General features: G+C 40.9%; 1 protein-coding gene across 34 annotated transcripts in view; it reads left to right on the top strand.

Annotated features, from left to right (window-relative positions):
• SLTM (SAFB like transcription modulator) overlaps positions 1–13,100 on the top strand; it is a 55,781-nt gene extending 42,681 nt beyond the window's left edge. For 27 of the 34 annotated variants that reach the window (XM_073995906.1, XM_065547983.2, XM_065547982.2 and 24 more), the window contains 7 exons: positions 1,376–1,556; positions 2,283–2,407; positions 3,241–3,411; positions 4,256–4,567; positions 4,667–4,808; positions 8,353–8,513; positions 12,047–13,100. In XM_073995906.1, coding sequence (XP_073852007.1) covers positions 1,376–1,556; positions 2,283–2,407; positions 3,241–3,411; positions 4,256–4,567; positions 4,667–4,808; positions 8,353–8,513; positions 12,047–12,155 — 1,201 coding nt within the window. In that variant the 3' untranslated portion in view covers positions 12,156–13,100. Of the gene's footprint in view, positions 1–1,375; positions 1,557–2,282; positions 2,408–3,240; positions 3,412–4,255; positions 4,568–4,666; positions 4,809–8,352; positions 8,514–9,393; positions 9,464–12,046 lie in introns of all 34 variants that reach the window. The other 7 variants (XM_073995908.1, XM_073995897.1, XM_073995895.1 and 4 more) reach the window with 3 other exon arrangements.
• The last annotated feature ends 483 nt before the right edge of the window (positions 13,101–13,583 follow it).

The raw sequence follows: 13,583 nt of genomic DNA, 5'->3' as shown, positions 1-13,583 counted from the left end.
ATGCGTAACATACTTAACCTATACTAATAATTTCCAAAAATAAAAGTAATGGCTTAACTATAATATAAAGGAGAAATAAAAGTAATTTATAATAAAAATATGTATTCCAGATAGGAATGTTTAGGCATGACTTAATGAAGTAGTCAGATGTTTGCATCCCTATTTAGACTCACTGAGAATGGGACAGCTCCAAATACAGACTGACATTGTATGTCAGTTGATATGTTGTATTGGTTAGTAAATACCAGAAGTAGTGTTGACATTATGACATGATTTCTGAAATGTTGAGCAACTCTTGGTAAAAGTCTCAAGAAAGTATAATTTTCCTTCTATTTACATGGAGTTGCATTATTGGAAATTCTAAAATACATAAATCATATCAAAGCAGACAAACTTAGTATTTATTAAAAATGGGGTTGAGTTCTAGACTCACGTTATTTTTGCTTAAGGCATTTGGTTGTTTTTAATGGTGTGAATGTCCATTGTGGCATCTGAAAGGTATGAGAAGTGTTGGATGGTTCTTACTGTGTACAACTATCCTCACTATTCCATGCATCAATAAGATGCTTAGATTCCTTCATCCTCATACACTAAATGCTAGTATCTGCCCCATGGTCATTGTGATAATTAAAAATACCCCATTGATTTCTGTAGAAATAGTACTGACCCATTGAGAACCACTGCGTTACTAGAGAAAGACATGCCAATGATAGACAGAAAAGGACACTGACTACCTTACAGTAAGAAAATAACATTAAAAGTCTAATACAATAACAATTCAGTTCAGCAAACAGTTGAACTACCTCTGACTCAGAAAACACATTACCTGGAGCCATCTATTATAGGATAGTAAACATTCCAAAATAGCCCTTAAAGACACCATTTTGTTGTATGTAGTATTTGCTATTGTTGATGTTCATTGTTATGATCCCAAATCATCAAAATAAAGTATATACTTTGTTTAAGGAGATACAATAGAATATATAATAGGCATTAGAGCTTTTTCCATCAAAAACAGGTGTTGGAAGTTGTAGTTTTGTAAATTTATATATGCAGATTACATCCTTCTAAAATGTCAATTAATTAATGGACTATTATTATAGTGATTTTTATTTAAACAGGAATCATCTAAGAGGCAACTACTCTATATTATAAAATTTAGCTGCTCAGTTGACAGTCTTATTTATAAATAAGTGAAAATATTGGGATCTGTTTAAAGTTTTACTTTGAATTCTCTTTCCAATTACATTAAAACTACTTAGATTGAGTTGAAATTTTAAATTGCCAACCTCAAGGAAAAATTCAAATTCAAAGCTATTCTCTTTCACACAGTGCTAGCATAATTTAAGTATTTCTAAATACTGATTTTTGGTAGACGAAGAGAGATTGCAGAGAGAGAGCGTCGAGAGCGAGAACGCATTAGAATAATTCGTGAACGGGAAGAACGGGAACGCTTACAGAGAGAGAGAGAGCGCCTAGAAATTGAAAGGCAAAAACTAGAGAGAGAGAGAATGGAACGCGAACGCTTGGAAAGGGAACGCATTCGTATTGAACAGGTGCAGTCAGAAAATCTTTTCATCTTAAATAACTCACCTTTTTCAAACTCTGTGATTTTAGCCCTAAAATTTGCTTTACTTGTTGTAAAGCGTCTATAGAATGAGTTTAGCTAATGAGCTTTTAAGTGTCCCTGAAAGATAACAGTGAATTAGGTACTAGTTAAAAATACAATTAGTAGTGACTTTGTTCTAGATAACTGGTAATAATTCTAGCTCTGCAATATCATGGCAGCCTAATAGTCTGAGCATAGGACTATGAGTCCAGAGTAGTTGTAATCCAGGCTCTGTCACTATCCCAGTCTTAGAAAATAATAATGATTTCCTTACATATTATAGTGGGAATGATTTCCCAAGGCTGGAAGGAAATAATGCCTCTCTTTGCAGAATTGCACCTCAGGGTTTTAAGGCACTTAGTCTCCATACATATTAAGAACGCTATTTCTAATTCCCTTTAGGTGCTTTTATTTTAGTCGAATGATTAAACTAAACTTGACTTTCCCAAATACTTGCCAACTTTCACCACCCAGTCCTTGTTATTTTTAATGTTGCAGAACGATAGCTATAGCCTAGATTATTGAAATCAAATTTAGGTGTCATAGGTTTGTGTTTTGCCTGGTCTTTGCTTATGATGGTTTCTTAGCGACAGGATTAAAACAAGGTTGCATGTATACTTATCTTATGTTTTCATTTTGCCTTGGTTGGTTCTTCCTTCTGTGTTGTCTGAAGGAACGTCGTAAGGAAGCTGAACGGATTGCTCGAGAAAGAGAGGAACTCAGAAGGCAACAACAGCAACTTCGTTATGAACAAGAAAAAAGGAATTCCTTGAAACGCCCACGTGATGTAGATCATAGGTAGTTACTCACTTTATTCCTTAACAGTTACACTTGCTGTTTTATTCCCTTTAGGCTAAGACTAGAGAATTAGAAAGTATAAACTCCTATCACTGAAATAAAAGTCATAATCAACAGGGATGGGAAGGATTACAGTACTGGGGTAGACCCAGTGCACTGGCAAGTGGGAACAGTCTGCATTTCTTTCCCTGTCTACCTTTCTGATGCCAAACGTTTTTCGTTATGACTGGAAATACATTGTCGTAATAGGCTTCAATAATAATTAAACAGATTTTGAACATTCTTAAAAAGGTAGTGCAGATAGTATAGAAATGGAAGTCATAAACTTGAGATTGAAAGATACATTCTGTTGTGTGCTTGGATTCATACTTCATATAGATTTAAAAATATAAGTATGCCCATTTAATTTTCTTAACATAAATTCTATTAAAATGAGTTGTGTAGAGAAATAGGTGGAATGAATGAACTGTGCTTCTGACTTGCCACTCTAATGTTTCCAAAGTTAAGGATAACTGAAGAGGTTGTGAACTGCTGGTTAGAATTTTATTATAAAGTGGTTTCAAGTATTTTATTTGTCTTTTCCATTTAATAATTATAAGACATGCAGTTTTTCAACTATTTTTCTCTCCCGTTAAATTCCTCTCACACTATTTGACTTTACGTAATTCAACAATTAAGTCTTTGCTAGTTTGTACTCCTGAGTGTGTTATGTCTTGAGTTTATTAGCCCTGTTGTGTCCACAGTTCTAACATGTGGTATGTATGACTCCAAGTAAATGTCGTTTGATTACTGTAGAACTAATTTATGTAAATGAGCAAATATTTCTCTTCAAGGCGAGATGATCCTTACTGGAGCGAGAATAAAAAGTTGTCTCTAGATACAGATGCACGATTTGGCCATGGATCTGACTACTCTCGCCAACAGAACAGATTTAATGACTTTGATCACCGAGAGAGGGGCAGGTTTCCTGAGAGTTCAGCAGTACAGTCTTCCTCTTTTGAAAGGTAGATATGTTGAAAATTGTTACATTTATTTTATGAGCCTTGCTAGTGATAACTCTGTTTCTCCTAAAATCTTCATTAAGAAGTACCAGGTCAGAACTGAATGCTCAGAACAAATTATATGGTTTTTGTTTCTGTTAATGGGAATGTGATTCAGTATTCCAAACTAATTAACTAGAACACCATTAAGTAGGTTGGCTTTATCTTCTTATCTTTATTTTATTTTTATTTTTTTTGAGACAGGGTCCCACCTGTCTCCCAGGCTAGAACACAGTGGTGCAATCTTGGCGTACTGTAACCTCTGCCTCCTGGGTTCAAATGATTCTTGTGCCTCAGCCTCCCAAGTAGCTGAGATTATAGACATGCACCACCACCATGCCCGGCTAATTTTTGTATTTTTAGTAGAGATGGGGTTTTGCCATGTTGGCCAGGCTGGTCTAGCACTTCTGGCCTCAAGTGATCCACCCACCTCAGCCTTCCAAAGTGCTGAGATTACAGGCATGAGCCACCGCGCCCAGCCTCTTCTTATCTTTAAAACTGTGGGAGCACTGATTGCTTTGGATGTGCCTCAACTGTTAAGAACAGTAAAACATTCTTCAGCTTGGTAGTGACTTTGAGTGTTTGGTATCATTTCTCCTGAACACTAAGAAAACCAACCTTAGGCTAGACACTTAGTTCAGTTTGAAAGAAAATGAGTTGTAATAATCAATGACTAGCTTTTTTCCATGGCTTTGCCTTAAGTTCATTTTTTGGTTTCATCATTATAGGTTATGCAGACAAAGTTAAGAAGAATTAAGCACTCAAGTAAGCACTTCTTGGACCTATATTCTTTGTTTCTAATCAATAGGCGGGATCGCTTTGTTGGTCAAAGTGAGGGGAAAAAAGCACGACCTACTGCACGAAGGGAAGATCCAAGCTTCGAAAGATATCCCAAAAATTTCAGTGACTCCAGAAGAAATGAGCCTCCACCAAGAAACGAACTTAGAGAATCAGACAGGCGAGAAGTTCGAGGGGAGCGAGATGAAAGGAGAACGGTGATTATTCATGACAGGCCTGATATCACTCATCCTAGACATCCTCGAGAGGCAGGGCCCAATCCTTCCAGACCCACCAGCTGGAAAAGTGAAGGAAGTATGTCCACTGACAAACGGGAAACAAGGTAGCTGTGTACTTCATAATGCTTTCCTAGTGGTCTCATGCCTTGGGGCTAAAAAAATTACAGTTTTGATCATGTATGTTTTTATGTTTTGTTTAACAGAGTCGAAAGGCCAGAACGATCTGGGAGAGAAGTATCAGGGCACAGCGTGAGAGGTGCTCCCCCTGGGAATCGTAGCAGCGCTTCGGGGTACGGGAGCAGAGAGGGAGACAGAGGAGTCATCACAGACCGAGGTGGATCACAGGTAAATGCTGCGGGAGGCCTGCCTCCAGCCTGCACACATACAGTTAGAGGATTCATGAGCTACTCTGGATATACAGTGACATTTTGATATGGCCTAGCTAGATTGGAATGATTGAGAGGCATTAATTTTTAATTTTAATTTTTAAAATTAATCTGAATTTTTCTCATACTTTACTGTCAGAGTTGACCATCAGTAGTCCAAAGAGTTAAGGTACTAGCCTTGAAATACTGCATTTTGATTAAACTTCCTAGTGAAATTTAAGAATTGTTAATTTGATAAATGAGCCTGTCTAATTATAACTTTGGTTTTATTTCTTTTTAAGAAATTGAGTCTTTCAAACTGGATCTGAAATCTGTGACCTCTATTTGTGTTTCCTTTTCACTTTTTCCTTCTTAATAAAATATTCTTGACCAGGCATGGTGGCTCATGCCTGTGATCCCAACACTTGGAGGCCAAGGTGGGCAGATTGCCTGAGCTCAGGAGTTTGAGACCAGCCTGGGCAACATGGTGAAACCCCATCTCTACTAAAAATACAAAAATTAGCTGGGTGGGGCCGGGCGCGGTGGCTCAAGCCTGTAATCCCAGCACTTTGGGAGGCTGAGACGGGCGGATCACGAGGTCAGGAGATCAAGACCATCCTGGCTAAAACGGTGAAACCCCGTCTCTACTAAAAAATACAAAAAAAAAAAAACTAGCCGGGTGAGGCGGCGGGCGCCTGTAGTCCCAGCTACTCGGGAGGCTGAGGCAGGAGAATGGCCTGAACCCGGGAGGCGGAGCTTGCAGTGAGCTGAGATCCGGCCACTGCACTCCAGCCTGGGCAACAGAGCAAGACTCCGTCTCAAAAAAAAAAAAAAAAAAAAAAAAAAAAAAAAAAATTAGCTGGGTGTGGTGGTGTGCGCCTGTAATCCCAGCTACTCTGGAGGCTGAGGCAGGAGAATCGCTGGAGCCCAAGAGTTGGAGGTTGCAGTGAGCCAAGATGGCGCCACTGCACTCTAGCCTGGGCTACAGAGCCAGACCCTGTCTGGGGGGGAAAAAAAAATATATATATATATATATATATATGTGTGTGTGTGTGTGTGTGTGTGTGTATGTATATATTTATATATATATGTATACACACATACATCTTTTTCTCCTGCTTCATTTAAGTAGCTTAAAGTGTAAAATTGAAATAGAGCTTTGTCTGTTTTTTGTCTTCTTATCCTAAAGATAGATGAGTGTAACGTTACATATTTTTAAATTTTTATTCTTGTGACACTTATATTGACTTGAATATTTTGTAAGTTAATGAGCTGGACAGAGGAAAGTATCTTCATCTGTTAGAGACTGAAATGAACAAAAACCTTTTGCCTCATTTAAAAGTATTCTACTGATGAAATACTGGCATATGGGTTGATAGTAGCACAGTTAGGACATACTTTCATAAATTACATACCAAAAAGAATTGTGCAGTGTGTGTGTCTTCATTATATGCAGGTGTTTGTTTTGTATTTTAATACATATTAGTGTGTTTATTTGTTTTTGAGATGGAGTCTCACTCTGTCACCCAGGCTGACATGCAGTGGCATGATCTCGGCTCACTGCAACCTCTGCTTCCCAGGTTCAAGTGATTCTTTTTCCTCAGCCTCCCGAGTAGCTGGGACTACAGATGTGCACCACCACCCCTGGCTAATTTTTGTATTTTTAGTAGAGGTGGGGTTTCACCATGTTGGCCAGGCTGGTTACAAACTTCCGACCTCAGGTGATTCACCCTCCTCTGCCTCCCAAAGTGCTGGAATGACAGGCATGAACCATCACGCCCACCCCCTAAACAGAATTTTTAAGACTGAGTCTATAATCCAGATAAGTCTGCCTTGTTTACAGTAAAATTTAAGAAAGTCTCAAAGACCAGCCCTCTGCATTCAGATGTCCTTTTAGAAAATGTGTCCTGAGGAGATCTTGTATACTCCCTTGAAAATTTTCTTTTTCATAGTGTTAGTGTGTAAATTGTTCTGCCACTATTATATCTCAGCCTCTCTGTGGGTACCTTCTGCTTTCTTTCCTGTAAGCTAAGTATCACAATGCTTGCTTTCTCTTTCCTTAGATCCCTAGTTCTACAGTTTCTTTCTTTGTGTTTGCTACTCTGTTTTCCGTAGTTACAGATGTAGCACCTTGTAAGTGCCATAGCACTAACTAGTACGATGTAAAATAAGTTGACGACTCCTGTTTTCTGTGCTGTTTGCATGTTGTCCTGATAGGCTGATCATAGGCCCCGCCGTGGCTTGTCTTAAGGTTTTGATCTCTGTCTGTGCGTTCTTACAGTCAATATAAGATCCAAGTATTTGAAATAATCAAGGGTCAAAAAACCCTTGGGTGCTAGAAAATATAGAAATAGAAATTAATGTCCAGGCCTGGTGGCTCATGGCTGTAATCCCAGCACTTTTGGAGGCCAAGGCAGGAGGATTACTTGAGGCCAGAGGTTCGAGACCAGCTTGGACAATATAGTGAGACCCCATCTCCATAGGAAAATTAAAAAATTAGCTGGGCATGGTGGTGTGCACCCTGTAGTCCCAGCTAGGCAGGAGGCTGAGGCAGGAGAATTGCTGGAGCCTAGGAGTTCACAGTTGCAGTGAGTTATGGTAGCAACAGTGTTGCTCCAGACCTCAGTACCAGCAACTCCTCCAACCTAGGCAGCACTTGATCATGTCTCCAAAAATTATTTTTAAAAACAGGAATTGGCTGGGTACGGTGGCTCACACCTGTAATCCCAGCACTTTGGGAGGCCGAGGTGGGCGGATCACGAAGTCAAGAGATCAAGACCATCCTGGCCAACATGGTGAAACCCCATGTCCACTAAAAATACAAAAATTAGCTGGGCACAGTGGCACATGCCTGTAGTTGCAGCTACTTGGGAGGCTGAGAAGGAGAATTGCTCCAACCCAGGAGGTGGAGGTTGCAGTGAGCCGAGATCGTACCACTGCATTCCAGTCTGACAGCAGAGCGAGACTCCATCTCAAAAAACAAAACAACAACAACAAAAAGTATTGAATCATTTCCTCCATACCCTTCCCTGAAGCCTGAGTAGCTTCTCACTACAAAATAGATACAAACTCTTTCTATATGCTGTTGCACTACTCATCCTTTTATCTTCTCAGACATCTTATTAATTTGCTTCTGACATTAAAAATATAAGTTGGTATGAGACCGAGACTGAGGGTGTCGTGATTTTTTTTTTTTTTTTTTTTTTTTGACATGGGGTTTCACTATCGTTGCCCAAGCTGGAGTGCAATGGCGTGATCTCAGGTCACTGCAACCTCCACCTCCTGGAGTGTGCAAGTGATTCTCCTGCCCCAGCCTCCTGACTAGCTGGGATTATAGGTGTGGGCCACCATGCCTGGCTAATTTTTCGTATTTTTAGTAGAAATGGGGTTGCACCATGTTAGCCGGGCTGGTCTCGAACTCCTGACCTCAGATGATCCTCCTGCCTCAGCCTCCCAAAGTGCTGGGATTACAGGTATGAGCCACTGCCCCCGCCCAAGTGACTTTTCATATGCTATTCTTTTAGCACTATCCTGAGGAGCGACATGTGGTTGAACGCCATGGACGGGACACAAGCGGACCAAGGAAAGAGTGGCATGGTCCACCCTCTCAAGGGCCTAGCTATCATGATACGAGGCGAATGGGTGATGGCCGGGCAGGAGCAGGCATGATAACCCAACATTCAAGGTAAATAACTATTAACCAGTTTAGACTTTTTCTGCCAGCACACAACCAACATTTGATCCTTTCCATAAAAGTCATTATAGTTTCTGAGAGACTGAACTGCAACTAGTGAAAACCCTAGGTCGGCCTGAACATTTCCCTGTATCAACTCAGAGTCTCCAAAAGACTGTGTGCAGAACAGCTGATATTAATGTGTTACTTTGTATTTTTCCTTGTAAATGAATTCAGTCACGTTCTGGCAAGTTGATCTAGATATGGGTATGTATGTATGGTAGGATCCAGTAGATAATGAATCCTTTTGTTTTGTTTTTTGTTTTTTGAGATGGAGTCTCACTCTGTCGTCCAGGCTGGAGTGCAGTGGCGAGATCTCGGCTTACTGCAACCTCCGCCTCTTGGGTTCAAGCAGTTCTCTCATGTCAGCCTCTCAAGTAGCTGGGACTACAGGCATGCGCTACCAATCCCAGCTAATTTTTATATTTTTAGTAGAGACGGGGTTTCACCATGTTGCCCAGGCAGGTCTCGAACTCCAGACCTCAGGTGATCCGCCTGCCTCAGCCTCCCCAAGTGCTGAGGTTACAGGCGGGAGCCACTGCAACCAGTCTAGATAATGAGTCTTAACCTCACATTGGAACCATCATCTTGTTCCCTACCTAGCATTCCTCAAATTCTTAGGAAGAAAAAACTGAAAGTGTGTTCTGTTTCCTCCCTGTTATTTAAAATAACTCCTGGCAGAGCTTTTAGACATTTAACATAAAATCTATTCATACGTTAAGAGGCGAGCTTTACTTTCTCTTCACAACGAGGTCGGATGTGGCCCTTCAGCCAGCAGGTCTTCAGCTTCCCCATCTCTTTCACGTCCTCCTTTCTTTCCCATTCCTCTTAGGAGAGATACTGACTTGACTCAGTGACCCAGGTCACTATTATTCCATGGTCACTTCTACCATCAAACTTCAGTAAGTGTGCTACTTCTGCCTGCACAAGCTCAACATTCATTGTATCCGGTTTGTAAAGGTCACTGATGACTTTTCTCCTGATAAATATAGATTCTTTTATTTTCATGGTTTTCGACTCCTTGGTGGTTAAACACTGTTTCACATAGTCGTTTATCTTTATTTTGAGGGAGTCTGTTTTCTAGGGCACCATCACTTTCTTTCTGCCCTTGTGACTGCCTTTGCAGGCTCCTTCCCATGGCTAAGCTTTAGACACTGCTGTTTCCTTTCAGCTTCATGTTGCCACTGCCATGTAAGTGCTTTGCTGCATCCATGAATTCAAGGTCACAGTCAAACTCATTCTTCTCCTGTTTCAAACCTTTGTGTCCCTTTTGTTGCCTGCAGCTTCTTTTAATTTGATAATGCCACCATCCATTTCACTCACCCTGACTGGAAAAACGGGACTTGTCCTTACCTTTCTTCATTCCTACCATAAATTTCTAAGTGTGGTTCTTTTTTTTTTTTTTTTTGAGACAGGGTCTTGGTCTGTCCAGGCTGGAGTGTAGTGGCACAGTCTCGGCTCACTGCAACCTCTGCCTCCCAGGTTTAAGCGAGTAGCTGGGAATACAGGCGTGCACCACCATGCCCGGCTAATTTGTTGGCCAGGCTGGTCTCGAACTCCTGACCTTGTGATCTGCCCACCTCGGCCTGCTAAAGTGCTGGGATTATAGGCATGAGCCACTGTACCCAGCTGTGTGGCTCCATTTTTTTAAAAAATGTTTCTCAGGCTGGGCACAGTGGCTCATGCCTGTAATCCCAGTACTTTGGGAGGCCAAGGTAGGTGGATCGCTTGAACTGAGGAGTTCAAGACCAGCCTGGGCAACACAGCAAAACTCTGTCTCTACAAAAAAAAAGTTTATCATAACTATCCCTTATTCCTCATTTTAGCTTCTATCTGATCTTCCCAAATTATTATTTTTGTGTTCCATTACCCTATTTGTAAATTGAACTGTTTAAACTCCCATTTTGTTACACCATTTATTGCTCTAAAACTATAACAAGCAGCTGCTCCAAGTCACAGGATCGAGCCCAGATTCCTTAGTCTGGCATTTAAGCCTTTTTATAATCTAGTTTTATTCTGCCTGAACCATTTCACTGTAGACAATTTTTTTTTTTCCAAGACGAAGTCGCTGTCCCCCAAGCTGGTGTGCAGTGGCGCTATCTCAGCTCACTGCAACCTCTGCCTCCTGGGTTCAAGTGATTCTCTTTCAGCCTCCCAAGTAGCTAGGACAGGTGTGTGCCATCACGTTCGGCTAATTTTTTGTATTTTTAATAGAGATGGAGGTTTCACTTTCTTGGCCAGGCTGGTCTCAAACTCCTGTTCCTCAGGTGATCCTCCAGCCTCAGCCTCCCAAAGTGCTGGTATTATAGGCATGAACCACTGCACCCGGCCTTCACTGTAAATTTTTATCTCCTGGTTTGTTAAAGTTTTTTCTTTTTTGAGATGGAGTCTCACTCTGTCACCCAGGCTGGGGTACAGTGGCACGATCTCAGCTCACTGCAACCTCTGCCTCCGGGTTCAAGCAGTTCTCCTTGATCCGCCCACCTCGGCCTCCCAAAGTGCTGGGATTACAGGTGTGAGCCACTGTGCCCGGCCTGTTAAAGGTTTTTTGTCAGAGGAGAGGGTCTGCTTTTTTGTGTTACTAACATCTGCTCTGTTGCATTACACATAAAGATTCCAGAAATATTTTTTAAATGACTTCCCATAATTTAGCTCACAAACTTTAGCAAACAACAGAATCACCTGGAGGATGTGTTAAAACACAGGTTGGCCGGGCATGGTGGCTCCTGCCTGTAATTCCAGTACTTTGGGAGGCCAAGGCTGGCAGATCTTTTGAGCCCAGGAGTTCGAGATCAGCCTGGCCAACATGGTGCAACCCTGTCTCTACTAAAAATTAAAAAATTAGCTGAGCATGGTGGCACTTGCCTGTAGTCCCAGCTACTCTGGTGGCTGGCTGAAGTGTGAGAATCACCTGAGTCCAGGAAGTCAAGGCGGCTACAGTGAGCCATGATTGTGCCACTGCACTCCAGCCTGGGTGAAGTGAGTGAGACGCTGTCTAAAAATATATATATTTAAAAGAACAAAGAAAAACAGGTTGCTGGGAGTCCCACCCCCAGAGTTTCTTTCTCAGTGGTCTGAGATGGGGGTAAGAATTTGCATTTCTAACAGGCCCCCAGCTGGTGCTACTGCTACTGGTTTGGGGTCCACACTTAAGAGATCTGCTGCTGTAGTCCATCCACATGCAGATCTGCAGCTGGCTTCTGAAGTAATGGGACTTCAAAGTGAGATTGCCCAAGTTCAGATCTCTGCTCCACCATTTTATTAGCTCTGTGACCTTGGACGAGTTCCTCAACCTCCAGATCTCTTTCTTCATCAGTAAAGTGGGGTTAGTAATGGTTCAGACCTCAGGGGACTGTTGCAAAGAGTAAATTATTTTGGATAAAGTACCAAGAACAGTGCCTGGCAAATGTTAAGTGCTGCGTAAGTATTTGCAGTGATGATTTGTTCTTTGTTCTCTGACTTTTTTTCTTTTAAACCTTTTTCAGTAACGCATCCCCAATTAATAGAATTGTACAAATCAGTGGCAATTCCATGCCAAGAGGAAGTGGCTCCGGATTTAAGCCATTTAAGGGTGGACCTCCACGACGATTCTGAAAATGAGCTCTCTGCCATGGTTTTATGATAATTTATTGAAATCTCCTGTAAACTTTACTTGACTACTTATGAAAAGGACCTCTGACTTGCTTGAGAGTTCTGTCAGACTTTTCTTTTTAAAAATTTAACATGATTGCTTTTCTCAATTTTGGAGAAGATGTTTAAATAGTTCTGTTGTAACTTTTAATAGTTTTGTGTATCATTCAACTTTTTTTCTTGCAGCACCGAGACACATTTGAAAAGATGGAATTGAAGTCGTTTTGTTTAACGCTGTGTGAATATAAAGAGTAGTCTGCAGCTGTGTGGTAGTGGTTTAATTTGCAGCCTTAGCTCTGTGGTGTCTGGCTCTAGAGTTACTTCTTTTCACCAGGCATTTTCAGCCTCCATTTTGAAGGCTGTCTATGCTTAAGAAGTCTTAGCTGTCTAATTTTTAGAGAATAAGATTGTTCATTGCATTTCTGAGTATTATGTAACCTATTTTTGCAGAAGGTACTGTTACATTAAGTGCATCTGTGTATCCTGGTTTAAAAAAAATGTAATCTTTTTTGAAATAAACCTTCATATTCTGTATAGTTGCTAAAGTGTTGAGAACCTTTTTAATTGTAAAATGAGAACCGATTTTCAGTTTAGTGTAGCAGCACACTTGTTCAGGTTTGCATGGTATGAAACCAAATAGATTCATGAAACCTTGGCCATGAGGTTTGTTTCACAAGGTTCTTAGACCGAGTTGTGCAGGTAAGTGCACTTTTAGGTAATCTGCACTGTTTGATGGATAAATTCCATCTTTGGGAATTGTGTGGGTATTAATGTTTCCATGTTCCCAACTATGTTGAGAAGTGGAAAAAAACCCAGGTTCTAGATGGGTGAATCAGTTGGGTTTTGTAAATACTTGTATGTGGGAAGACATTGTTGTCTTTTTGTGAAAATAAAAATCCACACCTGGAATTGTATGTGTCTTTGTTTTCAGCGTTTTAGGTGTTAGTTGTCCAGTTCTTTCTGTAGTTCATCCCAAGGTGACTGACTAGGTATAGAGCTCTAAAGGCAGTCTTTTGGTCTTTGTTCCTCAGAAATAAATCTAGCTTAGACTCTTCACCTCAGTAGCTGGGCAGCATATGCTGTTCATGTGTTAGAGACTTAACCACTAATCCTATGGCATTGTTTTAAAAAGGCATCTCTTTTAGGAAAGCCCTTCAAGGTAAATGCTGTTCTTTCAAAAAAGCTTCCCACATTCCTTTATATAAATCAGTGGTGAAAAATGCAAATGGTCTAGATGTCTGGTAAATTCAGCACTCTCTATGCTCGGTACAGTCATGCCATGAGATGGCTCACACTTCCCAGTGCCATGGGCAACCAAGGTACCGTGGTCTCTGGTCCTTTGGGGAACTGGCACTGTAGGGACTTCTCTGGATTTCTTACGTTTTCTGCCAT

This window comes from Macaca fascicularis, chromosome 7 (assembly GCF_037993035.2).
Source record: "Macaca fascicularis isolate 582-1 chromosome 7, T2T-MFA8v1.1".
In the NCBI taxonomy this organism is placed as follows: Eukaryota; Metazoa; Chordata; class Mammalia; order Primates; family Cercopithecidae; genus Macaca; species Macaca fascicularis.
Note: the sequence above shows the minus strand (reverse complement) of the source record. Positions and strands in the feature narration are given on the sequence as shown.